General features: G+C 42.7%; 1 protein-coding gene across 4 annotated transcripts in view; it reads left to right on the top strand.

Moving 5' to 3' along the window:
• The first annotated feature begins 857 nt into the window (after window positions 1-857).
• The window catches only part of TBC1D8 (TBC1 domain family member 8), a 180,867-nt gene continuing 153,889 nt past the window's right edge, over window positions 858-27,835 (top strand). For all 4 annotated transcript variants that reach the window (XM_066377211.1, XM_066377212.1, XM_066377213.1 and 1 more), the window contains exon 1: window positions 858-1,148. In XM_066377211.1, coding sequence (XP_066233308.1) covers window positions 1,022-1,148 — 127 coding nt within the window. In that variant the 5' untranslated portion in view covers window positions 858-1,021. The remainder of the gene's footprint in view (window positions 1,149-27,835) is intronic.

Genomic DNA, 27,835 nt, shown 5'->3' on the forward strand with positions numbered 1-27,835 from the left:
CTAGATGGCTGTAAACTGCTTGGCTGTTAAACTGTTTAACTGTCTGTCTCATTTCCCTATCCCACTTGCCTTGGCTTAGTAGCCTGTTTCACTCTCTTTTGCTTTGGTGTTGTATTTCACTGCCTTCTGCAGAGATGGCTTGGAGGCCCCCAAGCCTGTTCAAGGCCAGCTACCCTGTGTCTATTTCTACACCAGCTTTGAGGAAATATTTTTAAAACTCTACCTCTATATTCCCTAATAGGTTTTCCTTACTCTCACCTACCCCACGTTTCCAGGTTCTTCAGTGCTGAGGACAAATGTGACTTGTTTTATTCCTGCGGTGGCTACCCGTAGGTGTCGACCCATATTTTCTGTGCCCAGAAGGGCATCCAGTGTTGAGCTTAGTCTGACACTTGCCTCAGGGTCCTACGACGTCACCGCCTCTTCAGCAGCTCCCTGGATCCCTTCCTTATCAGAGCATGGACAACGTGTGTTCAGCGTGTAAAATATCGGGAAAGGATTGTTCTTCATTTTAAATACAATGTGTTTTGTTATTTTAAGTGCTATGTTATTACAAGCACTCGTGGGGTTTCTGGCGTGCAGTTTCCCCAAAGATCAGTGCTTGAGGTCCCGCAACCTGCAGCCGTGAGTACGAGAAGTCTTCTCTCCCTCTCCCCGCGGGCCTTAGTTAGAGGTGCCGGCCGAGCAGCCGCGGCGTCCCGCCAGTGCCGCGGAAGGGAGGCGGCCTGGCCGTGGGGACGGGATTTCCTCCCTCCGCTAGAGCTGTGCGAGGCCGAGGCCAACGCGAGAAGGCGGGGTTGGGGTGGCCGTGGGCGGGCTTGGGGCGGGGCCTGCCCGGCCTTGTGCGCGGGGTTGGATGGTGCAGGAGCTGCGGGGCGGCTGCTTGTGCGGCCGGTCTCCGGGACACTCGGAGCAGCTCACCGGCTGGTTTCGGTCCCCGCCGCCTCCTCCCGAGCAGGCTCCGCCTGGCGCGGCCAGAGCGATGTGAGCCGGGACCCGCGGGCGCGGCCGGACAGCTGCGATGTGGCTCAAGCCCGAGGAGGTGCTGCTGAAGAATGCCCTGAAGCTGTGGGTGACTCAGAAGAGCAGCTGCTACTTCATCCTGCAGCGGCGCCGGGGGCACGGCGAGGGCGGTGGCCGCCTCACCGGTGAGGACGCGCTGGGCTGGCGGGCGGGTGCGGCGGCCCAGCCCCAAACCTGGCTCCACGTGGGTCCGCGGGGTCGCATTGCGGGTTGCGAGTTTGCGGGAGGCGCCGATTGGGACGGCCTTGCCCGGGCGCGTTTTCCTTTCCCGTTTCTCTTGTAAGCCCCTGTCGAAGCAGTGGCAAAGGGACTTGCGGGCTCGTCCATTTTCCAGGCGAGGCAGGTGCGACCGGCCTAGTGACCTCCTCCTGGAGGCCAGACTTGGCTCAGGAATTGGGGGAGAAATGCCAGCTGGAGCGTGACCTGAGGGATCGAGGGCTGTCTGGGCAGATGCAGTGGGTGCGTCCCGGGCTTGCCTTGCCTCCGCCACCTGAACGCGCCCCTGGTGGCGCGGCCTGGGATGCAGGGTCAGCCAGTGGCGTAGCGCATCTCGTAGGCCTTGGCAGTCGGGGACTGTGGCCAAGACGGACCGGGATGGACTCCACACCTGGATGAGAAGCCGAGGCAGTGCAAGTCCCAAGCTTTAGTAGCGAAATTGATCAGGTCAGTTTCCTACACGCCTTTCCATTTCTTCCAAGGAATGAAGTAGGACGAAACTCAGGCTTGTAAAATTTATAAAAAACGTTTCCCCCTAAAAGTTATCCAAACCTGATTGAAAATCAAGCATTTGGAACACTGTTAAATTTTTTAAAATTGAATTTATCAAGGTGACATTAGTTAATAAAGTTGTGTAGGTTTCAAGTTTACAATTTTATAACACATCACCTGTACTTATATTGTGTGTTCTCCATCCAAAGTCAAGTTTCCTTCAGTCAACATTTAACCCTTTTCCCTCTTCTACCTCCCCACCCCCTTTCCCTCTGGTAATCACTATACTGTTGTGTGTGTTACATTTGGAGAAACTGAGGCCAGTTAGCATTAGCTGGGACACTTGTTTACAGGTGCCATTGGAGGAACAATTGATAATCCCGTTTCAGTTGTACCTAGGGTACTTCAATGGAATTTCAGATTTTGGAATCTGAATCTTAGATCTTCCCATCACATCCTTCTTTTTTTTTCTTCTTCTTCTTCTTCTTCTTTTTTTTTTTTTTTTAATTTCTGAAGCCGGAAATGGGGAAAGACAGACAGACTCCCGCATGCGCCCGACCGGGATCCACCTGGCACGCCCACCAGGGGGCGATACTCTGCCCCTCCGAGGCGTCTCTATGTTGCGACCAGAGCCACTCTAGAGCCTGGGGCAGAGGCCGAGGAGCCATCCCCAGCGCCCGGGCCATCCCTGCTCCAATGGAGCCTCGGCTTCGGGAGGGGAAGAGAGAGACAGAGAGGAAGGAGAGGGGGAGGGGTGGAGAAGCAGATGGGCGCTTCTCCTGTGTGCCCTGGCCAGGAATCGAACCCGGGACTTCTGCACGCCAGGCCGACGCTCCACCACTGAGCCAACCGGCCAGGGCCCCATCACATCCTTCTTATACAGAGAAGACCAATGCCAGAGAAAGGTCAAGGGACCAAGTATGGGGCCCTGGGCTACTTGTTGGTGACACTGCTGTCTGCTTATTCAGTGGAGGCCCTCCTGCTAAGTAAAGTGTGGGAAAATGTGATCAGATCAATCAATGGGCCCTGAACCTGCAGAACCAAGTGCAAAGGGAGTTACTCTTCTGCACTTTAGATTCAGGAGGGGAAAGCTGGCAGATGGATTCGTTAAGGAGGGCAGACTCCTTTGAGATTCTAGCAATAGGTGGGGGTTGAAAAGGGTAGTAGGGTGATCTGTCGTCATGGTCAGCGGTGGCGGCAGTTTGGGCAGCTAGTGAACCTGCTCTGGGAGCTGTTTTAAGCTTTGAGGGAGGGAGTTAGAGTAAGAGGCAGGAAGCCATAGAGGCCTTGTTAGGCCTCTGAATAGCACAGATTCATTAATGCCAGAGCTCTTGGGAAATGGAAATTAATGGCACTCTGTGAGGCCCATCAGAAGCGAAGAGGCCAGAGGAGGGGTTTGTCCTCCTGACCCCTGAGATCATTGTATCTTAATTTTTTGTTCCTTATGCACAATACATGGCCTATAAATGGTGTCCTTTCATAGAAGGTGAGGACAGGACTTGAAGATTTGTGAAATGGGAAACCAGAAGGAACATTTTACTTAGTTCACCATATGCTGACTGTGTAGGATGCCTGTGCAGCTGCTTTGGGACAGACTTCAGATTATTTATCTAGCAAGAGAGACAGATCCAGACAGGGAGGGCAAAGCCTCAGATCATATGCCTGACAGAGATTCAGCCAGCTTCCTATCCAGAGAGCCTAGCTCTGTTGTCCAGAGTCCATCTGAGATGAACTCAAAATGAGATGGTCCCCCTCATGTTGCATTCCAAAATCAAGCAGGTCTCATGTTGTCATTGTATCTGTGACTTTGGCTTTATAACAGTTTGCTTTATGAGAACTTCCTGTTGGCTGTAAAAGAATGACAGCTCCCGGGCAGCTGGATACTTTACTTTTGGGCCTTTAGCCAGAAGCAAGTAACATGCTTCCTGGCTAAAGGACTGAACATCCGAGTTACCACATCCCCTGGTCCTAATGGGGCTGCTTTTAAATGTAAAATCAAAACTTCTGTGACACAGAGGACAGCTACATGTTGGTGGCAGTTTTCAGAAATTTTAGAATTTAAATTTGGCAGATTTTCAGCATTTTAATGACTTTAAAAATTTTTTTTAGCAAGAGAGAGAGAGAGAGAGGAAGGGAGAGAGATGAGAGAGAGGAAGGGAGAGAGATGAGAAGCATCATAGTTGCTGCACCTTAGTTGTTCATTGATTGCTTCACTTATGTTCCTTGACCAGGGTGCTCAAGCTGAGCTAGTGACCCCTGCTCAAGTCAAATGATTCTTGGCTCAAGCCAGCGACCTTGGGCTTCAAGCCAGCAACCTTTGGACTGAAGCCAGTGACCATGGAATCTTGTCGATGATCCCACATTCAAGCTGGTAACCCTGCACGCAAGCTGGTGAGCCTGCATTCAAGCTAGCGACCTTGGTGTTTCCAATCTGGGACCTCAGAATCCCAGGTCGACACTCTAGCTGCTGTGCCACCACTGATCAGTCTCAGCAATTTATTTTAACGGTATAAAACTTAGATGGAATTTATCTAAGAAAATAGTGGATACTGAGATGATGCACATTTGATCCGTTCTTGGTTTTTCTTTGGAGAGAAGCAGGTAGAAATGGTTAAGAGTAGATGAAAATAAAATATAAAGGAACAGTAATGAAGAAGTATCTCCCTTCTTTTATTGCAATGCTGAATTTGTAATCAGATGGTAGAAGCTTAAACATATGGGGTCTCCACTGGCAGTTAAAGTACTCTGACAAGATTAAAAATTGCCTACCTTCAGAAATATGTTTTTGTTTAGTTGAGGATTATAATTGGTCCTCCTACTTGCACATGAGCGCACGCAGGCACACACTCAGACGCACACACTCAGACACACACACACACACACACACACATTTCCTATATACATCTCCAGTTTTCCCCTCAATAACCCTCTTACTTTTTAATGTACAAATTATATATTGACATATTTTTTATTTATTGATTTTTAGAGAGAGGAAAGGAGAGAGACAGAGAAAGAAACATTGATTTGTTGTTTCACCTATTCATCCCATCATTGGTTAACTCTTATATGTCACTGACTGGGGATTGAACCCGAAATTTCGGCATCTTAGGACAACACTCGAACCAACTTAGCTACCTGGCCAGGGCCTCATGTACAGTTTATTTTGTTTATTGTTTCTCTCCACTAATTTTTTTGTTCTATGAGGGCCGGCATTTTACCTATGAAGGTGCCTAGCATATGGTATATTCTCAAAAACATTTGTAGGATGAATAGGTGGATGAATATGTGCTTGAATGATGGTTTTCACTTTTTTCTTAAATGTTGTGTGGGAAGGGAGACCCACCTTTTCTGACTGAGGCTGAGGTGATCACATGGAATAGGAACGTTCCCTCTCTCTTATCAGCTTCCTGTTTTCCTGGTAGTCTGACTGCTGTGGAAAGCTGGAGGTAGGGGATGGGAAACAGAGACCTTCTCCTCCTTTGATGGGAAGCATCATGGCACCAGCTCCTCAGTGAACCTCTGTTACCATCCTCTGGGATTGTCTGGAGAAAGGAATCCTGGGCTCAGGGGCAGTAGTGGGAGGCAGCCACTTTTTACTCTAGTTAGAACATGGTGTGGCTGAATACAGTGCTATGTTCCCAATGCTCCCTTGACAGGAGTGATTTTGCTGCTCTGGAAGGGCAGCAAGTCAAGTTTTACAGTGTTCACTTGGCTATGTCCCCAGCCCATGGGAATATTTCTAATAACAGTTCAGTCAGGTCTGGGACAACAAAGAGGGGGGAAAGTTAGCATTTAGGAGGTGGTGGACAGAACACACAGCATCACTGCCCTCTCTCTCCCCCTGTGTTCTCTGAAGCACTCAAAATGAGCAGTGTAGGCCTTACCTGTGGTGGCGCAGTGGACAAAGTGTTGACCTGGAACACCGAAGTCGCTGGTTTGAAACCCCAGGCTTGCTTGCCTGATCAAGGCACATGAGAGAAGCAACTACTATGAGTTGATGCTTCCTACTCCACCCTCACTTTCTCTCTCTCTCTCTCTCTCTCTCTTCTTCTTCTTCTTTATCTAAAATCAATAAGTAAAATATTTTTTTAAAAATAAGCAGCATAAACTTCAAAGACTGAATATCACCCCCCAGATATAGGTACTAGAGGCTAGCTAGCCATTTTGGCTTAATTGGGACTCTTTAGGAAGAGCTGAAAATGATTGAGAGGCATGTAACTTTTCATTTACTAGCTGTGAATGGATAGGATTTTATGATCTTGACTCCACATTCTGATGGTACTGGATAAGAGAAGAATTTATTTAAAATGAAAGTAGTAAATCTGATATTTTCAGCCCAGATTCTCCCCTCTATTTATTTTTATTTATTTATTTATTTATTTATTTATTTTTTGTATTTTTCTGAAGTTGGAAACAGGGAGGCAGTCAGACAGACTACCGCATGCGCCTGACTGGGATCCACTCGGCACGCCCACCAGGGGGCAATGCTCTGCCCATCTGGGGCCATTCTAGCGCCTGAGGCAGAGGCCATGGAGCCATCCTCAGCACCCAGGCCAACTTAGCTCCAGTGGAGCCTTGGCTGTGGGAGGGGAAGAGAGAGACAGAGAGGAAGGAGAGGGCGAGGGGTGGAGAAGCAGATGGGCGCTTCTCCTGTGTGCCCTGGCCGGGAATCGAACCCGGGACTCCTGCACACCAGGCCGACACTCTACCACTGAGCCAACCAGCCAGGGCCTCAGGTTGCTTCTTCACCTCTGCTCTTCAGCACAGATCTTCCAGTGTGTCAGGCATGCTTGTCTCTCAGGACCTTCACCCGCTGTCCCCTCTCACTCAGGTGCCCTCCCTCCCCCCCGATTCTCTCCTCCTATCCTCTACTTTTCCTTCACAGCATTCATCACTGTCACTCTTTGTGGCTTTATCTCTTTTGAGCAAACTAGCACATGAGCTCCAGAAGAGAGGTCCCATATCTGGGTCAGGTACCACTGTGCCTACAGCCCTGGAACAATATGTGATATCCAAGTAGAATTGATACATGTGAGTCTTTGAGGTTGAGAAATGTTTTTGCATCATCTTGGAAATGGAAATTATGCAGAAAACAGGAACAAGGACTGTTTCTCACACCTGCCCTGCGTGCTTGTGAGGACTGGTGGTAGTTTCTGGCTGTGCTACCCAGCAGTTAGAGCCACCCTTGGTAACCTTTATGTAAATGACCACACACTGACCTTGAAGGATTTCCCCACTACATCACCAGCCGGCGAATGCAGCTCTATGAATCTGAGTCATTAATACCTTTTAACATTTGGTGAGTCTGTTGTTCAGCCAGATTTTATTATTTGCTTCCTATTTTTTTTACTTCTTTTTTTAAGAGAGAGGAGGGAGATGGACAGACTCCTGCATGCACCTCAACTGGGATCCACCCAGCAACCCCCTGCTGCGGTCCATGCTCAAATCAACCGAGCTATCCTTAGCACCTGGGATCAACACTTGGCCCAGTTGAGCCACTGGCTGAGGGAGGGGAAGAGGGAGAGAAGGTGGAAAGGGAGAAGGAGAGAGGCAGATGGTTGCTTCTCATGTGTGCCCTGTCCAGAGATCAAACCCGTGATGTCCATACGTCGGGCTGACGCTCTCTCCACTGAGCAAACTGGCCAGGGCTTTTGTTATCTGTTTAAGCAGAAATCTGCAGAAGGGTGTCTCCAGCAGGATGGCAAAGGGCGATCCTGAGATGTACCTGAGGGATCCCTCAGACCAGATTGGACAACTCCCAGGAGAAGAGAAATTGATTGAACACTGGTGTTCTGGCACCGATTGAAGAAAGATGTGCACAGTGGGTGGGTTGGTGGGATTTGTACACATATTACTGATACATAGAAAGCTTAATAGGCCCAAAATTCCAGGACAGTTTGTTAATTTAGGGAAAAGTTGTGTTGATTAGGAAAGGTTTCATAGTTTTACTATAAAGTTCAACTCTCAAAGTTAACATAATCATAATAATGTCAATACTGAGTAGTGCCTGACCAGGTGGTGGCACAGTGGATAGAGCATCCAACTGAGATGCAAAGAACCAAGTTTTGTGGGATCATCTGGCTTGAGTGCGGTTTCACCAGCTTGAGCGTGGTCTCACCAGCTTGAGCATGGGGTCACTGGCTTGAACATGGGATCATAGACATGACCCCATGGTGACTGGCTTGAAGCCCAAGGTCGCTGGCTTGAGCAAGGGGTCACTTGGTCTGCTGTAGCTCCCGGTCAAAGCACATATGAGATAGCAATCAATGAACAACTAAAGGAGCCTCAACGAAAAATTGATGCTTCTTATCTCTCTCCCTTCCTGTCTGTCTGTCTTTATCTGTCTCTCTCCAAGAAAGAAAAAAAAAGAAAAGAAAGAAAGAAAGAAAAAATACTGACTAGTGATCTAACTAGAATTATTGCTTATGTGAGGTGTGGGTGGTGGGTGGTGGTCTTGGTGAATGAATGAGAGATAAATTCTTTAGCTTTGAAATTGACAGCTAATGCCTAAACTAAAAAATTCAAGAACTGGTAATATAAACGTGTTCTTTGGAGATATGAAGTCCAGAAAAAATCAGTTAAGAATGGGAAGAGGTTGCCTTTGGGGATCTGAGAAGTAGGAGTAGGGAGGAGTGAAGGGACTGTTGGGTTTCTCATGAGCCTTGTATCATTACATGCTTTTTTTTTTTTTTTTTCTGAAGCTGGAAACGGGGAGAGACAGTCAGACAGACTCCCGCATGTGCCCGACCGGGATCCACCCGGCACACACACCAGGGGCGACGCTCTGCCCCTCCGGGGCGTCGCTCTGCCGCGACCAGAGCCACTCTAGCGCCTGGGGCAGAGGCCAAGGAGCCATCCCCAGCGCCCGGGCCATTTTTGCTCCAATGGAGCCTCGGCTGGCTGCAGGAGGGGAAGAGAGAGACAGAGAGGAAGGGGGGGGGGTGGAGAAGCAAATGGGCGCTTCTCCTATGTGCCCTGGCTGGGAATCGAACCCGGGTCCCCGGCACGCCAGGCCGACGCTCTACCGCTGAGCCAACCGGCCAGGGCCACATGCTTCTTTATATGCATGTGTAACTTTGATAAAAAAATACATGGAACATAAAGTTTGGGAGAGCGTGGCCTTTTCTTCTGGCTATCAGCTGTATGTGGGTGAAGGGGATCAGGAGAGGCACTGAGACAGTGTGTCATTATTGACCCCTGGACCAGCCCTCTTTCAGATATTTGTCCTTCCAGTGAACTATATTTATAGCCTTCAAAATGTTTAGCTTGTGTGGGCAGTGTCAATTTCATAGAGCTTAAAAGCTATTTTCAGAAATGTATCTAATTTAGTCAGGTTCTTTCATTTAAAATTAAAAGATATCTATTCCGGATTTTTTTTGTTGTCTAGTGAGGCAGCAGTTTCGAGATAAAAGTTTATGACTTTTGTCTCTCCTGTGGCCTCAGAAATGTGGTGCTGTGACTGTAACCCAATCCTCAGAGGGTCTCAGTTTCTCAACCTGCATAACAGTAATAACTATAGTAATAACAATAACAGTTTTGGCCCTGGCTGGTTGGCTCAGTGGTAGAGCGTCAGCCTGGCGTGCAGGATTCCCAGACAGGACACACAGGAGAAGCGCCCATCTGCTTCTCCACCCCTCGCCCTCTCCTTCCTCTCTGTCTCTCTCTTCCCCTCCCGTAGCCAAGGCTCCATTGGAGCAAAGTTGGCCCGGGCGCTGGGGATGGCTCTGTGGCCTCTGCCTCAGGCACTAGAATGGCTCTGGATGCAACAGAGCAACGCTCCAGATGGGCAGAGCATTGCCCCCTGGTGGGCATGCCGGGTGGATCCTGGTTGGGCGCATGCGGGAGTCTGTCTGACTGCCTCCCCGTTTCCAACTTCAGAAAAATACAAAATAAATAAATAAATAAATAACAGTTTTTGCTTTGTGGAAGTATTTGTACTTCAATCAGTAATATTTTTTTCTATATAGTGGCAAATTCCATTTAATTATTTGCATTTACAGAAGCTGAAAAGCCAAGAGAACATATCAATCAACAGTATCAGGCCCTGTGTCCTCGTGAATCTTACAGTTGAGAACAGTGGAGGTGCTAGTGGTAGTGATGGATGATATTGAACCAGAAAATACAAAATTGTAAATTGTGGTAAGTGCAGGGGACTGTGAGAGGGAATAACGGGGAAACTCATTTAGTTTGGAATGTCAGGGTGCCATTTTTGAGGACCTGTGATCTCAGCTGAGACCTGCAAGCTGTGTGGCATAGTGTTAGTTAGCTGAAAAGTGGGAGAAAGTCTTCTGAGCAGAGGGAGCAGTATATGCAAAAGTGCTGTGGCCTCTGAGAGCCTGTTTTGGACAAGTTAGTTTGATGTGCCTGTGAGCTGTCTAGTAAGGCCTGTAGAGGAGGAAACTACATGGGGGACTGAGAAATAATTGAGGGACAGGAGGAAATCACACAATATTTTCCTGGAAGCCAAGAGAAAAGTATATTCAGAAGGATGGAGGGAAGAGGCATCAGCTCTTCACTGTAGAACGGGAAAGGTTCATGAGACATTGGCAAGCTCAGCGAGAGCAGTTTGGTGCAGGTACTTGTGATGTGGGAGTGGAGAGTGGGCTGGACACTGGCTGGGTGGTGAGGAGGTAAGGACGGCATGTAAGGGCAGCTCTGCCAAGGTAGGGTTTGGTGGTGTTGCTACAAATTTGCTTGTCAGCAAATAAAGTGTTGAGTGGTGGGCTGTATATGCTGTGGACTTGTGGAAGAGCTGCTGGGCCTTAAGATGGGCAGGGCACAGGATTTGAATCCCGGTGAGGGGGACCGCAGGAGAATTTTCCCAGAAAGTCTGCTTTTGGAAATGATGTTAAGTATTCAATACTGGGGGGAAAAATGCCTGAAAAAATCTGTGACTGACCACCAAAAGGACTAACTAATTTAGGTGGAACCCAAGGACACCTTACAAGGGCAGTTCCTTGAAGAGACCATGGCAGCTTAGGCATTGGATGATGTGACTCACTTGGCATTTGGGGTCAAGAGGTGCCTGTGTGTTGGATACCCCTGTACTGCCTTGTCTGGGGCAACTAACTGCTGCTGCGAATTGGATAATCAGACTTCATTTCTCTGCTTTATAAATGCATGTCATTTTTTGTTACAAATATGTTGTCAGGATTCAAAAAATAAAATTTATTTCTAGAAGGAAAATATGAGATTAAATTTTATTTCAGTAAATTATAAAGGTTGTGACTATCCTGAATTACAGTACTGAGTCCGTTTTATAGTATTTAAAATAAATGTGTGCCCCAGAGAGTGGGATGTAGGGATGTTTTCCTAAGGAAATGTAGTAGCATTCTTTCTCTTTCTCTCTCTCTCTCTCTCTCTTTTTTCTTTTTTTGAGAGAGAGGCAGGGAGAGAGAGGCAGGGAGAGAGAGGAACATCGAGCTGCTCTTATATGTGCCCTGAGTGGGGTATCAAACTGGCAACCTCTGTACTTTGGGATGACGCTCCAGCCAACTGAGCTATCTGGCCAGGGCTTAATTAATTAATTAATTGGTTGATTGATTTTTAGAGAGCCAGAGAGAGAAAGGAAGGTGGGAGAAGGGAAGCATTCATTTGCTGTTTCACTCAGTCATGCATTCATTGGTTGCTCCCTCTGTGTGCCCTGACTGGGCATCGAACCCACAACCTTATCATTTTGGGATGGATGCTCTTGACTGAGCTAACCAGTCATGGCCATTGATTTTCTTGTTGAAACAACCATTTTGTAACCTGATTTTAATTAATTAATTAAATTTTCTCAATTATAATGACATTCAATATTATTTTATATAAGTTTCAAGGATAATAGTTAGACAATTTTGTAATATATGAACTAATCACCCTAATAAGTGGAGTACCCATGTGACCCCATGCATAGTTACTACATTATTAATGACTGTACTCTCTATGCTGTACTTGACATCCCTGGGACTATTTTGTGACTACCAGTTTGTACTTCTCAATTCCTTCACTTTTTCACCCAGCCCCGCAACCCTCCTTCCCTCTGACAACCAACAGTTTGTTCTCTGTATCTATGATTCTGTTTCTGTTATGTTAGTTCATTACTTTTGTTTTTTGGATTTCTTTTTTTTTTTTTAATCTTGGGTTTTGTTTTTTTAAATTTATTTATTAAATTTAATGCAGTGACATTGATAAATCAGGGTACATATGTTGAGAGAAAACATCTCTACATTATTTTGACATTTGATTGTGCTGTATACCTCTCCCCCAAAGTTAAATTGTCTTCTGTCACCTTCTATCTGGTTTTCTTTGTGCCCCTCCCCTCCCCCAACCCCTGTCTCCTTCTTCACCCCATCCCCCCTCCCCCCCACCCCCCACCCCTGTTGCCATCACATTCTTGTTCATGTCTCTGAGTCTCATTTTTATGTCCCTTCTATGTATGGATTCATATAGTTCTTAGTTTTTTTCTGATTTACTTATTTCACTCCGTATAATGTTATCAAGGTCCATCCATATTATTGTAAATGATCCGATGTCATCATTTCTTATGGCTGAGTAGGATTCCATAGTATATATGTACCAAAGCTTTTTAATCCACTCGTCCTCTGATGGACACTTGGGCTGTTTCCAGATCTTTGCTATTGTGAACAACGCTGCCACAAACATGGGGGTGCATTTCTCCTTTTGGAGCCGTTCTATGGTGTCCTTGGGGTATATTCCTAAAAGTGGGATAGCTGGGTCAAAAGGCAGTTTGATTTTCAGTTTTTTGAGGAATCTCCATACTGTTTTCCACAGTGGCTGCACCAGTCTGCATTCCCACCAGCAGTGCAGGAGGGTTCCCTTTTCTCCACATCCTCGCCAGCACTTATTCTGTGTTGTTTTGTTGATAAGTGCCATTCTGACTGGTGTGAGGTGATATCTCATTGTGGTTTAATTTGCATTTCTCTAATGAGTAGTGATGTTGAACATTTTTTCATATGCCCATTGGCCATCTGTATGTGCTCTTTGGAGAAGTGTCTATTCATCAGTTTTGCCCATTTTTGGATTGGGTTGTTTGTCTTCCTGGTGTTGAGTTTTACAAGTTCTTTATAAATTTTGGTTATTAACCCCTTATCAGACATATTGTCAAATATGTTCTCCCATTGTGTAGTTTGTCTTTTTATTCTGTTCTTGTTGTCTTTAGCTGTGCAAAAGCTTTTTAGTTTGTTATAGGCCCATTTGTTTATCCTGTCTTTTATTTCACTTCCCCGTGGAGATAAATCAGCAAATATATTGCTCCAAGAGATGTCCGAGAGCTTACTGCCTATGTTTTCTTCTAAGATGCTTATGGTTTCACGGCCTACATTTAAGTCTTTTATCCATTTTGAGTTTATTTTTTTGAGTAAGCTGGTGATCTAGTTTCATTTTTTTGTAGGTAGCTGTCCAATTTTCCCAACACCATTTGTTAAAGAGGCTGTCTTTACTCCATTGTATTTCCTTACCTCCTTTGTCAAATATCAGTTGTCCATAGAACTGTGGGTTTATTTCTGGGTTCTCTGTTCTGTTCCATTGATCTATATGCCTGTTCTTATGCCAGTACCAGGCTGTTTTGAGTACAACGGCCTTGTAGTATAACTTGATATCAGGAAGTGTGATACCTCCCACTTTATTCTTCTTTTTTAAGATTGCTGAGGCTATTTGTGTTCTCTTTTGGTTCCATATAAATTTTTGGAATATGTGGTCTATATCTTTGAAGTATGTCATTGGTATTTTAATTGGTATTGCATTGAATTTATAGATTGCTTTGGGTAATATAGACATTTTAATGATGTTTATTCTTCCTAACCATGAGCATGGTATATGCTTCCACTTGTTTGTATCTTCCTTGATTTCTTTTATCAATGCTTTGTAATTTTCCAAGTACAAGTCTTTAGTCTCCTTGGTTAAGTTTATTCCTAGGTACTTTATTTTTTTGGTTGTAATTGTGAAGGGGATTGTTTCCTTAATTTCTCTTTCTGACTGTTCAGTGTTGGCGTATAAAAATGCCTCTGATTTCTGAGTATTAATTTTGTATCCTGCCACTTTGCTGAATTCATTTATGAGGTCCAGTAGCTTTTTGACTGAGACTTTAGGGTTTTCTATATACAATATCATATCATCTGCAAATAATGATAGTTTTACTTCTTCTTTTCCAACTTGAATGCCTTTTATTTCTTCTTCTTGTCTGATTGCTGTTGCTAGGACTTCCAGGACCATGTTAAATAAGAGTGGTGAAAGGGGGCACCCCTGCCTTGTTCCTGATCTTAAGGGTATTGCTTTTAATTTTTGCCCATTGAGTATGATGTTGGCTGTGGGTTTGTCATAGATGGCCTTTATCATGTGAGGTATGTTCCCTGTATTCCCACTTTGCTGAGAGTTTTGATCATGAATGGGTGTTGGATTTTATCAAATGTTTTTTCTGCATCTATTGAAATTATCATATGGTTTTTCTCCTTCTTTTTGTTTATGTGATGAATCACATTGATTGATTTACGAATATTGTACCAGCCTTGCCTCCTCAGAATAAATCCCACTTGATCATGGTGTATGATTTTTTCCATATATTGTTGGATCCGGTTTGCTAATATTTTGTTGAGGATTTTAGCATCTATATTCATCAGAGATATTGGCCTATAATTTTCTTTCTTTGTTTTGTCTTTGCCTGGTTTTGGAATCAGAATTATACTCGCCTCATAAAAGGAGCTTGGAAGCCTTCCTTCCTCTTGAATTTTTTGAAATAGATTTAGAAGGATAGGAGATAGTTCTTCTTTGAATATTTGGTAGACTTCCGTTGTGAAGCCATCGGACCCCGGACTTTTCTTTGTTGGGAGTTTTTTGATAACTGTTTCGATCTCATTTGTTGTAATTGGTCTGTTTAGGTTTTCTGATTCTTCCAGATTGATTTTTGGAAGATTGTATGCTTCAAGGAATTTGTCCATTCATCTTGGTTGTCTAGTTTTTTGGCATACAGTTCTTCATAGTATTTTCTTACAATATTTTGTATTTCTGTTGTGTCAGTTGTTATTTCTCCTCTCTCATTTCTAATTTTATTTATTTGAATCCTCTCTCTCTTTTTCTTGGTGAGTCTACTTAAAGGTTCATCAATCTTGTTTACCTTTTCAAAGAACCAGCTCCTAGTTTCATTGATCCTCTGTATTGTTTCTTTAGCCTCTATGTCATTTATTTCTGCACTGATCTTTATTATTTCCTTCCTTCTACTACATTTGGGCTTTACTTGCTGTTCTTTTTCTAATTCTTTTAGATGCAGGGTTAAGTTGTTTATTTGAGCTATTTCTAGCTTCTGAAAGTGTGCCTGTAGTGCTGTGAACTTCCCTCTCAGCACTGCTTTCGCTGTGTCCCATAAATTTTGAGTTGTTGTATGCTCATTGTCATTCGTTTCTAGGAATTTTTTTATTTCTTCTTTGATCTCATTCTTAATCCATTCATTATTTAACAACCTGCTATTTAGTTTCCATGTGTTTGAGAATTTTTGAGCTTTTCTGTTGTGATTCATTTCTAGTTTCATGCTGTTGTGATCGGAGGAAGTGCTTGATATAATTTCAGTCTTCTTAAACTTGTTGAGAGCACTTTTGTGCCCTAACATGTGGTCTACCCTAGAGAATGTACCATGAGCACTTGAAAAGAATGTATATTCTGCTGCTTTAGAGTGAAAGGTTCTGAAGATATCAATTAAATCGAGTTGATCTGGTGTTTCCAATAAGTCTGCTGTTTCTTTGTTAATTTTCTTTCTTGAGGATCTATCTAGTGATGTTAGTGGGGTATTGAAATCCCCTACTATTATAGTATTGCTGTTGATCTCGCCCTTTAAATCCATCATCAAAGTCTACTTTATATATTTGGGTGCTCCTATATTAGGTGCATAGATATTTACAATAGTTATATCTTCCTGTTGGATTACTCCCTTTATCATTATGTAGTGGCCTTCTTTATCTCTTACTATATCCTTTATTTTAAAGTCCTATTTGTCTATTTTTTGGATTTCATATATAGTTGAAGTCATATGGTATATGTCTTTTTCATCTGGGTTATTTTATTTAGTGTAATATCCTGTAGGTCCACCCATATTGTTGCAAATGGTAAGATCTCTTTCTTTCTTTCTCTCTCTTTCTTTCTTTCTTTCTTTCTTTCTTTCTTTCTTTCTTTCTTTCTTTCTTTCTTTCTTTCTCTTTCTTTCTCTCTCTCTCTCTTTCTCTCTTTCTTTCTTTCTTTCTTTCTTTCTTTCTTTCTTTCTTTCTTTCTTTCTTTCTTTCTTTCTTTCCCCTTCCTTCCTTCCTCCCTTCCTCCCTTCCTCCCTCCCTCCCTCCCTTCCTCCCTCCCTCCTTTCCTTCCTTCCTTCCTTCTTTTTTTATGGCAAGTAATATTCCATTGTATAGGAAGATCTTTATCTGCTCATCTACTGATGGGCACTTAGGTTACTTTGATATCCTGGCTAGTACAAATAACACTGCAGTGAACACTGGGGTGCATATATCTTTCTGAATTAGTGTTTTGGATTTCTCTGGAAAAATACCCAAAAGTGGAATTACTGGGTCATAAGGCAGTTTCATTTTTAATTTTTGAGGAACCTTAATACTGCTTTCTGTAGTGGTTGCATCAATCTGCATTTCCACAGACAGTGTACAAAGGTTCTCTTTTCTTCACATCCTCACCATCACTTGTTGTTTGTTGATTTATTCTGATAGATGTGAGGTGATATCTTGTTGTGGTTTGATTTTATTTCTCTGTTGATCAGTGACATTGAACATCTTTTTATGTGTCTGTTGAATATCTGTGTGTCCTCTTTAGAGAAATGTCCACTTAGATCCTCTGCCCTTCTTTTAATTGGATTGTAACCTGGTTTTTAGAGAGTTGAGGTTTCCGGGGGTCCCAGTTGCCATCTTCAGGATAGGCAATGTATATATATTGATATATATATGTTTTCCCCACCTCCTGCAAGCTCTAAGCGACTTTGACATAGCACTTTTTAATACCATGGATACATATTACGCGTTAGGTTATGCCTTGATTGTGGTCACTAAACATTTGAGTTTTAGGAGAATGAAGATTTTGGAAAACAAGTTTATTCAACAGGTATTTCCCATGTGCCTTCTTGCACCTCGCTGTTTTCTAGGCAGTGACCAAAACAAAGACCTGCCCTCATGGAACTTACTCTAGAATTAATCTAGGGCACCTCCACTCTAGTAATTATTTTACTTTGGTAATTAATGTAGAGCAACTAGTCATTTCCTACTTTGGTAATTTAATTACACTGGTATTTTATCTACAGGAGCTCTTGTAATTGCTTACTCTAGTAATCTATAGCAACTTTACTTATTACCTATGTTAGTAATTAATCTAGGACTGGAATTCTCATGTGTGTACTGCAGATCTCCTTAAACACATTAGCCTGGGTATCACTTTAACCTTAATAAAAACAATTAAATTTACTTAATCAAACATTTTGTGTTGTTTTTAACCACAATATAAGAAGTTGGCTTTTGTAGTCCTAGCTCTTAAAAATGGAGATACTTAGTCAAGGAACTTAGGGCTTTTGAGCCACACTTCTTAAGTTCTTGCCTGCTTTAGGTACATTGCCTGCAAAGGTCTGTTGTGGGCCCAAAAGAGCTGAAGTAAGCAACGTCTGCCCTGTTGAAGTCTTTCTGCCTCCTTTTTCTCATCAGAGTACCTGTGAGTACAGCTTGGTTTGGGGCTTTTCGAGGCTCTGCCTTGGGCTTCGGGTAAGGATACCATCTGGGTGTCAGCAGTACAACACTCAGTGAAGTGTTGGCATAGCCTGCCCTGTGCTTTCCCATTTGTGAAACACTTCAGCCGCCTTCTGTAGGTGACTGGAATGAAGTGGATTAATTTTCCTAGTTAAAAATAACTCAGCAGCTGTGGGTTCAAGTCTTCTAATCACGAGGATGATCCCTGTCTCACTGCTGGGACTGCTGGTTGTCACATCTCTGAGGGTCATGTCAGGGTGCATGTTGGAGCTGGGATTTTGGAGACCACCAGCCCCTAGGCCTTTATTTACAGATGAGGAGCTGGACTGATCTGAGGCAGAGAGGCTCTCACTCTGTTTTCACTTTACTGGGTTTAACCTTTTCTAGAAGGACGAAGTGACTCCTGAAACATGAGTTCCCATGGCTGCCTCACCCCCCAGCCCACCTTAGCTCCTCCAGACTTGCTCCCCATCCTCTTGTGCTAGGCTGGTATCTGTTGAGACTGTTGTTTTATTTTTTTTTTAAAAATTGTGGTACAATATACATAATATAAAACTTACCAACTTAAGCATTTTTAAGTATGCTGTTAAGTGATATTATGTTTGTTCCCAGTGTCATATAGTCATCATCACCCTGTGGTTCCAGAGCTTTGTTCATCTTCCCAAACTGAAACCCTGCTCCTCTTGAGCACTAACTCCACATTCTCCCTAAGCCCTGGCAACCACCATCCTCGTTGCTGTCCCTATGAACTTGACTGCTCTAGGTCTCTTATGTAAGTGGACTCATATGGTATCTGTCGTTTTGTGACTGGTTCATTTCATTTAGCCCAGTAGTCTCAAGGTTCATCCATGTTGTAGCGTGGGTCAGAATTTCCTTTTTTTTTTTGAAGGTTGAAATAACATTTCTTGGTATGTGTAGACTACATTTTGCATACCCACTCATCCATCTATGGGTGCTTTAATGAGTTGTTTCTATCTTTTGGGTTACTGTGAACATAGATGTGCAAATAATTGTTCAAATCTCTGCTTTCAGTTCTTTTGGACATGTACTCAGAAGTGGGATAGCGGGATCATATGACAATTCTGTATTTAATTTTTGGAGGAGACTGTTGAGTTTTGCATCTGATTCTCATTTCTTCTGGACTCTGTGGACTTGACTAGCTAGGACTGTACTCAGTTTGCTGGGTTGCAGCCCACAGCCATGGGTCCTCTGCTTCCTGAACAACCTCGCCTGGCTCTTGACACTCACTCTTCTTTCCATTAAGGATGAGTGGACAGTTGAGAACTGAAGCTTATTTAGGGGGCATTGTAAGTCATTAAAAAAAAAGAAGAAGAATTAGAATTGATTGGGAGCATTTTTAGATTTACTGCTATTTCTTATGGATTTCATGTGGTTTTGTTTTTCATATCTAGGATATGGAGTGGAATGCTTAAAGTTAATTTGGCTTTGGTGGATTTTTCTAACATGTTCTCAATTTCATATGTATGTAATTTATTTAAGTGTTGGCGGGGAAAAGAATAGATTTAATAGGAGTTAGAAAAGGAAAGAAATCTTGTTCTTATTACTTGTATGAACTTGGCCTTACTTTCCTTTTATTTAAATGCAACTAATACTACCTAATTAATACAGATTGTTATGATTGGGGGAAAAGAATGGATCTGAAGTACCAGGAACAGTGCTTGGCAGCCTCTGTGCTTAGTTGATATTAGCCTGTCTTTCTTTATTTGTTATCATAAAATCATTGGAAGCTGTATGTGGGCTCTAGTCTCACATAATGCAGTTCACTCCCGGTGCTTTGTAATGCCTGAGTCATCAGCGTTCTCCAGTCTCAGATTTCTTACCTGTCAAATGAAGAGACTGGATCCTCTCATTTCTATGGTTCTTTGTGGCCCTCAAAGGTCAGATTCTAAAGGACTCTATTTGTCCCTAGTCTTTTTTTAAAAATTGAGATATAATAAACATACAGCAGGATGTTAGTTTAGGGTATACAACATAATGATTTGGTATTTATGTATATTGCAAAATGATCACATTAAGTCTAGTGTACATAATCACAAATTTTTTTCTTGTGATGAAAACTTTTAAGATTTACTTTCTTAGTGACTTGCATATATATTCTAAAGTATTATTAACTATAGGCACCGTGCTGTGCATTAAATCCCTAGGACTTTTTTATTTTATAACTGGAAGTTTTACTTTTTGACCCCCTTCACCCATTTTGCCCACACTAACCCCTGCTTAGTTATCTTCTGACTATAGAGTCTTTCTTTTCTATAAGTTCAAATTTATTTTATATAGGTGGTAGATGCATCTCATCAGTGGTGTGTTACATGAGCTGAGAATGGTTAGCATTTCAGGATCTGCTTCTTCAGGGCCACTTTGGGTTCAGGATTTCCTGTTGCCATCTTGGTATCAAATCTCTGGCTCCAGCAAATACCTGTGAGGAATAAACCCTTAAGCCCCTGTGTCCCTGGAGCTGGCCACACCTAGCAAGGGAAAGGGAAGACCTGAGAGAGGAGAGAAAGGGAAGGGGAAGAGGAGAAGATGGTTGGGGCTGGGCACATAAATTTTGATTGCTCAGAAATAGAGAAAAGCTGTCTTTAATGAACTATGTAGGGAAACTGCTCACTTCAAGACTTGGCCTTTGCTTACAATTGACCTCTGTCTTTATTACTTATAATTATCTGTCATCATTTTTTCCAGGGAAGGATTGCCAGCTTGTAATGCCTTTTTTTTCTAATCTTCCTATTAAACAAACAAACCTACACAATATTTATTGCTTATTAGCTCTGCAGTGATACGATAATACAGTAATTTTGCATATTGTATTGTACTTTTTATTGTGCTTTTATCCACTTTACCTTATTTAATCTGCGCATAAATATTTGCTTAAGGCTACTTGGTACCCTCATTTTGCAAGCTGTGTGGTCATCTGTCTTGTCAAGCTGTTGGTAGCAGAGCTCTGGTACTTTGTCTTTTGTTTCTATAAAGTTTGTCAGTCAGCAGCGCTCAACGGTATTTATGGAAAGTCCATATTTGCACAGCAGAGATGCTTGTGATTGAGAAGTCTTACCCTCAAGGCATTATAACACAATAGGGTGTTAAGGGGAAGAAGGTGGAGTTCAGGTGTGTTACTTATAATTAATTAATGAATGTAATTAATGTCAGTAATTAAAATGTTTGATAGATGAAGGAAGAGCTATGAATTCAAATGAGATTGGGAGACCTGTGGTGGCGCAGTGTATAAAGTGTTGACATAGAATGCTGAGGTTGCTGGTTTGAAACCCTGGGCTTGCCTAGGTCAGGGCTCATGAGACAAGCAGTCAATGAACAAATGAGATTGAGGGATGTCTCTGAATTTAAAACATTGCATGCCCTGGCTGGTTGGCTCAGTGGTGGAGCGTCAGCCCGGTATGTGGATGTCCCGGGTTTGATTCCTGGTCAGGATACACAGGAGAAGCTCCCATCTGCTTCTCCCCACCACCTCCTTCTTCTCCCAGTCATGGCTCAATTGGTTCGAGTACACTGGCCCTGGGTATTGAGGATAGTTTTGTGGAGCCTCTGCCTCAGGTACTAAAAATAGATCGGGAGTCTGTCTCTCTATCTCCCCTTCTCTTACTTGGAAAAAAAAAAATAAAGCATTGTGTGTTGGTTACCCTGCCTGACTCTAGACTTAGGGAAAGGTGACAGTTTAAACAATGTGTTTGGATGCTCCCAAACCTGTGGGCTCTATATGCTACTGCTGCACCATAGAAGTACTATACTTCCCATCTCTGCAAGGTGTTTCACACTACTATTAGGCTGGACACACTGCCTAACACGACTTATTGCTGATCTTGAGAGCTTGTGGTTTTGGTGGTGTTTTGCATAGGATCAGGACTTTGTTTAGGTTAGAAACAAGGATTTTTAAAATAAATGAGATTCTAATAGACTCTGGTACTTTGTGGAAATAAAACTTCTGGAAGGAGGCTTTTCTTTTGTATGACTATGTATATTTCTTCAAGTTCCTGATTTTGCAGGTATTTAGTATATCTGTAAACATGATGGAATTCAGGTCTGGATGAACAAACCTGGAAAATGGGATGTTTTTTGCTTTCTTTAATGGCTCATCTTGTCTACTCTAAGAAGGGAGTGGTAGGACTATGCAGAATCTGAACTCTGGCCCTGGGGGCCCCAGGGTCTCCGGAGGTACTGTGTTGCTGATTTAGCTTGCTGGCTGGGACAGATGTTGGACAGAGGAGTGGCCAGAGGCTGCTTGATAGTTGGAATGATGAATGCATCTGACATGAGAGGCTGCTTGTTTTTTAAACAGGCATAAACATATCATTTGCTCAGAGAAAACTTATTTGCACACAAATGTCATGAACCTATTCTTTGGTGATCTGTACTTATTTTTAATTTAAAAAAATTTAAACGACAATTGGCATTCAACATTATATTAATTTTGTATGTGCGGCATAGTGGTTAGGCATTTATATAACTTTCAAGGTGTTCCCCCTAATAAGTCTTGTACTCATGTGGCATCATACATAGTGATTATAACATTATTGACCCTATTCCCTGTGCTGTACTTCACATCCCTGTGACTGTTTTGTCGCTGCCAGTTTGTACTTCTTATTCCTTCACCTTTTCATCCTTTCCGTAACCACCTTCCCACCTGGCAACTCTTAGTTTGCTCTCTGTACCTCTGAGTTTATTTCTGTTTTGTTTGTTCATTTTGTTTTTAGATTCTGCTTATAAGTGAAAGCATGCAGTATTGGTTTTTCTCATCTAAGTCATTTCACTTAGCATAACACCATAAAAGGTAAGATTTCATTCTAGTGATAAGTATTGTTTATCTGTGAAATAGTTTGCATATTGAAGAGGTTAGTTTTAAGGCATTTGAGAAAGTGAGGGCTGTGAGTCTCTGCTGACAAGCCTGTTTGGGGGATACTTATCCTGTCCTGCTGTGGGTGGAAGCCCTGCCATGTATCAATGCTTTGAAGAGGTTTCTTGTTCACTTGGCCATTCATGACACTCTGGTCATAGGATTCTTCCCCATAGCTTCTTAAGTAATAATCTGTGTGTACTCTTGGCATCTGGTAGACCTGGGCTGAGTACCAGAAAAGGGACTATGTCTTTGGGAAGGTTGGGAAAAAAAGGTTGTATTGGGTGTTGTCCTCAACTTTAGTTTTGCCTTTGGTGGGGCTACAGTGATGATGTGTTCTTCTCTTGGGGAATAACCCTAACTTATCTTCTATCCACTGACAATTTACTTAAAGCCCTTGTCAAGTCTATTCACTCACTTTAGCCAACTGATTGTACAGTTTACCCTTGAACATGGGAGTTGGGGATGCTGACCCCCTGGGTAGTTAAAAATCCTTGCATGACTTTTGACTCCCCCAGAACTTTACTACTAATCACCTACCATTGACTGGAAGTCTTACCAAACACATCAACAGTCAATTAACACATAGTTTGTATGTTACATGTATCATATACTGTATTCTTACAATAAAGTGAGCTATAGAACAGAAAAAGTTATTAAGAAAATCATAAGGGGGATGATGTCAGAGTAATGGCGGGGTAGGAAGCGATACCGATAAATCTCCCCCAAAACTCAACAAGATCTTCAACCAGAAACAGAAAAACCTATCCTTGGAGCCTCCAGATGTTTCACAATACACCCGAAGGTATGATCGAGCGAAAAATTGGTTAAATATATAACCAAACCCTGAAGGAAATAGGGAGTAAGAAATGTTCCGCCTTCCTCACTAACCTAAACAGGGTGGATTTCACTGGGAACTGAGAATATAGAAACTGAGGCGGGCAAAGGGGGTGAATAGATCCAGGCCGCGGCACAAACGGCCAAACTAGGCTGTGGCAGGGAGATCCAAGCCGAGGAAAAACTGTTCCTGTGACAACCCGGGCAATACAGCTAACACTCGCGCCAAACCCAGACAAAGAAAGACAAGCGGGGCAGCCATTTTACCCTATCTCCTGGTCGGCGCGCGCAGATAGTGGGCGAGAGATTTCTTCCAAAGCCCCGGGAGTGGGTGCCCGTGTTATCCCACAGAGAGGCAGAGTCAGAGGCCTTTGTGTGGGCTGAAAGCGGAATATCGGGCTGCCCCAGCACCCTGAGGGAGCCGCGCAAGGGAAGGGAGCAAGAACTAATTCCAACGCTGGAACTTTTCTGTGCTGGTGGGGGTTTCACTCAGAGGGTGAGGGGGCCAGCCTGATATCCTGGTCTGCGCGTGCAGATAGTGAGCGAGAGATTCCTCCTAGTGCCTCGGCAGTGTGCGCCCGTGTTACCCCACAGAGAGGCAGAGTCAGGGGCCTTTGTGTGGGCCAAAAGCAGAATCTCGGACCGCCCCAGTGCCCTGAGGGAGCCGCGCACGGGAAGGGAGCGAGAGCCAATTCCAACGCTGGAAATTTTCCATGCGGGCGGGGTTTCACTCAGAGGGTGAGGCGGCTGGCATGATATCCTGGTCGGCGCGCACGGAGAGTGGGCAAGAGACTCCTCCCAGCACCTCAGGAGTGGAAGCCCATGCTATCCCACAGAGGAGCAGAGTCAGGAGCCTTTGTGTGGGCCGAAAGCGGAATCTCAGGTTGCCCCAGCGCCTTGAAAAAGCCGCACACGGGGACGGAGCGAGAACCAATTCCAACGCTGGAACTTTTCAGTGCGGGCGGGGGTTTCACTCAGAGGGCGAGACTTCCAGCCTGACATCCTGGTCTGCGCACGCAGATAGCGAGCGTTTCCTCCCAGCACCTCGGGAGTGGGCACCCACCCATGTTAGGGGACAGAGTGGCAGAGCCAGAGGTCTTTGAATGGGCGGAAGCCCCGCCTGATTATGCTAGCAGCTCTGACTGACTGAGCCTTACCCAGAGCCCTGTGCTGAGTGGGAATAGAGTGGGGAGTTGCCAGCTCTTTGAGCCTCTTACTATCCAGGCAGAGTCAGCAGCAACCCCATAGCTGGATCATCAGGCTACTAATTGAGGAAGGAAAGACTAGGAGAGAGGCTCCAGGAACACGGACTCTCTCACTGTCGGAGCCTATAAATACTAATGAGCCTCGACTGCCAACGAGACTAAAACAAAATACATGACATCGCCATAGAGACTTATCAACTACAAACCTCTACGTGAGCGTGCCAAAGGGACAGAACCTGGGGTACAGAGTCACCGACCAGGAAGAGGGAGAGAAAAGAAAAAGCAAGAAGATAACCTCCCAAAATCAAGAATAATTCGCAGACTTTATAACCTATCCCATTTTATTATATTTGTTCGTTTGTTTCTCTTATCTTCATTCTTGATATATTTTTTTTCCTCCTCCAATTTGGTCGTTTAACTCTCTGCCAGTCTTACTCTCTCCTCTCCTTGAACTACACTACCCATAAGTGTTACATCTTCCATTATCTTTTGTTTCCTCTTCCTTTCTCTGTATACGAGGGTTGCACTCCAAAACCCTTAACTCTCTCTCTCTCTCTCCTCTTTTTTCTTTTAGTGGTTTTCTCTTTCTCTCTCTCTCTCTCTCTTTCTTTTCTCCCTCTATATTAGTTTCGTCCTTTCTCCTTTATGTCTCCTCTCATTCAAACCTCAATAATGAACAAAATATCTTATCTGGGACTCAAACTTATGTTTGTGGTATTTTGGGGGGGTTTACTTCACCTTTTTAACTCACTAGCAGTGCTCCCACCCCTGGCTCTCCATTTTATCTAGCTCTTGTTCCACTAAATACAATAGTAATTTTTTAATTTGTCCCCCCATTTTCCTGTTTCCCTCTTATTCCTCTCATCATAACTATCAGTCAACCAACACCTAAATGCAAATAATTTTATTCTTGATTCAAATTTTTTCCTTATTTGCTTTTTGTGGGTCCATACCCCCTTTTTTCTTTTTTCTTTTTTTTGCCGCTTTATTACTTTTCCCCAATCCAGGCCCTCGATTACAGGCATTGTTTGTTCTATTTAATACAATATAATTCACAGTTCACCACAAGATTTTCTCAAGAAAGAGCGGAGAGGAGAGGAGAGGAAAAAAAGGAGGGAGGGAGTAATTTCCTTTTTTTAAATTTTTATTTTATTTTTCTTTATTTCATTATTTAAAAAAAAACAACAACTTTTTTCGATTTTTTATTTTTTTAACTTTTTATTCTTTATTAAATCTCATTAATACTATCAACAAAACCACCCTCAGATGCCATTAAGGAAGAGAAAATCAAATATCATGGATACAAAAGAAAGAGAGGTAACACAGCTAGATGAGGAAAAATCTATGGAGAAAAAATTTAATATATTGGAAACCTTGGAGCTGAATGACAGAGAATTCAAGATAGAAATCCTAAAAATCCTCCAAGATATACAAGAAAACACAGAAAGGCAATTTAAGGAGCTCAAAAAACAACTCAATGAACACAAAGAATATATTTCCAAGGAAATTGAAACTATAAAAGCAAATCAAACAGAGATGAAAAACTCAATTCACGAGCTGAAAAATGAGGTAACAAGCTTAGCTAATAGAACAGGCCAGATAGAAGAGAGGATTAGTGAAATAGAAGACAAGCAACTTGAGGCACAACAGAGAGAAGAAGAAAGAGACTCAAAAATTTTAAAAAATGAGATAGCCCTACAAGAATTATCTGATTCCATCAAAAAGAATAACGTAAGAATAATAGGTATATCAAAGGGAGAAGAGAGAGAAAATGGAATGGAGAACATACTCAAACAAATAATAGATGAGAACTTCCCAAGCCTGTGGAAAGAACTAAAACCTCAAATTCAAGAAGCAAACAGAACTCCAAGTTTTCTTAACCCCAACAAACCTACTCCAAGGCACATCATAATGAAATTGGCACAAACCAACGGCAAAGAAAAAATTCTCAAGGCAGCCAGGGAAAAGAAGAATACAACATATAAAGGAAGGCCCATTAGATTATCATCAGATTTCTCAGCAGAAACTCTACAAGCTAGAAGAGAGTGGACCCCAATATTTAAAGTCCTGAAAGAGAGGAATTTTCAGCCACGAATACTATACCCATCAAAGCTATCCTTCAAATATGAAGGAGAAATAAAAACATTCACAGATACAGAAAAGATGAGGGAATTTATCATCAGAAAACCCCCACTCCAGGAAATACTAAAGGGGGTTCTCAAATCAGATACAAAGAACAAAAACAAAACAAAACCACAAGTAAAAGCTCCAAGAAGAACATAATAAAACCAAATTTAAACTGTGACAACAACAAAAAGAAAGGGGGGAGAGGATGGAGATTAAAAGTAGCAAAGGACGATGGAGTGCAAAAGTACTCACAAAATAGTGTGCTACAAAGAACAGGGTAGGAACCCTTTTCATTACTAATAGGTAACCACCATTGAAAAAACCACCACAGAAGCACATGAGATAAAAAAGATAGCAACAGAGGAAAGATGTATGGAATACAACCAAATAAAAACAAAAGATAGAAAAATGAAAGAAAAGGATCAAACAAGACACAAAACTAACAGAAAGCAATCTATAAAATGGCTATAGGGAACTCACAAGTGTCAATAATTACACTAAATGTAAACGGATTAAATTCACCAATAAAAAGGCACAGAGTAGCAGAATGGATTAAAAAAGAAAATCCAACTGTATGCTGCCTACAGGAAACTCATCTAAGTCACAAGGATAAAAACAAATTCAAAGTGAAAGGCTGGAAAACAATACTCCAAGCAAATAACATCCAAAAAAAAGCAGACGTAGCAATACTCATATCTGATAATGCTGACTACAAGACAGCAAAAGTACTCAGACAAAAATGGCCATTTCATAATGGCTAAGGGGACACTGAATCAAGAAGACATAACAATTCTTAATATATATGCACCAAACCAAGGAGCACCAAAATATATAAGACAGCTACTTATTGACCTTAAAACAAAAACTGACAAAAATACAATCATACTTGGAGACCTCAATACACTGCTGACGGCTCTAGATCCGTCATCCAAACAGAGAATCAACAAAGATATAGTGGCCTTAAACAAAACACTAGAGCACCTGGATATGATAGACATCTACAAGACATTTCATCCCAAAGTGACTGAATATACATTTTTCTCCAGTGTACATGGATCATTCTCAATAATTGACCATATGTTGGGCGACAAAAACAACATCAGCAAATTCAGAAAAATCGAAGTTGTACCAAGCATATTTTCTGATCATAAAGCCTTGAAACTAGAATTCAACTGCAAAAAAGAGGGAAAAAATCCCACAAAAATGTGGAAACTAAACAACATACTTTTAAAAAATGAATGGGTCAAAGAAGAAATAAGTGCAGAGATCAAAAGATATAAACAGACTAATGAAAATGACAATACGACATATCAGAATCTATGGGATGCAGCAAAACCAGTGATAAG

This window comes from Saccopteryx leptura, chromosome 3 (assembly GCF_036850995.1).
Source record: "Saccopteryx leptura isolate mSacLep1 chromosome 3, mSacLep1_pri_phased_curated, whole genome shotgun sequence".
Taxonomy (NCBI): domain Eukaryota; kingdom Metazoa; phylum Chordata; class Mammalia; order Chiroptera; family Emballonuridae; genus Saccopteryx; species Saccopteryx leptura.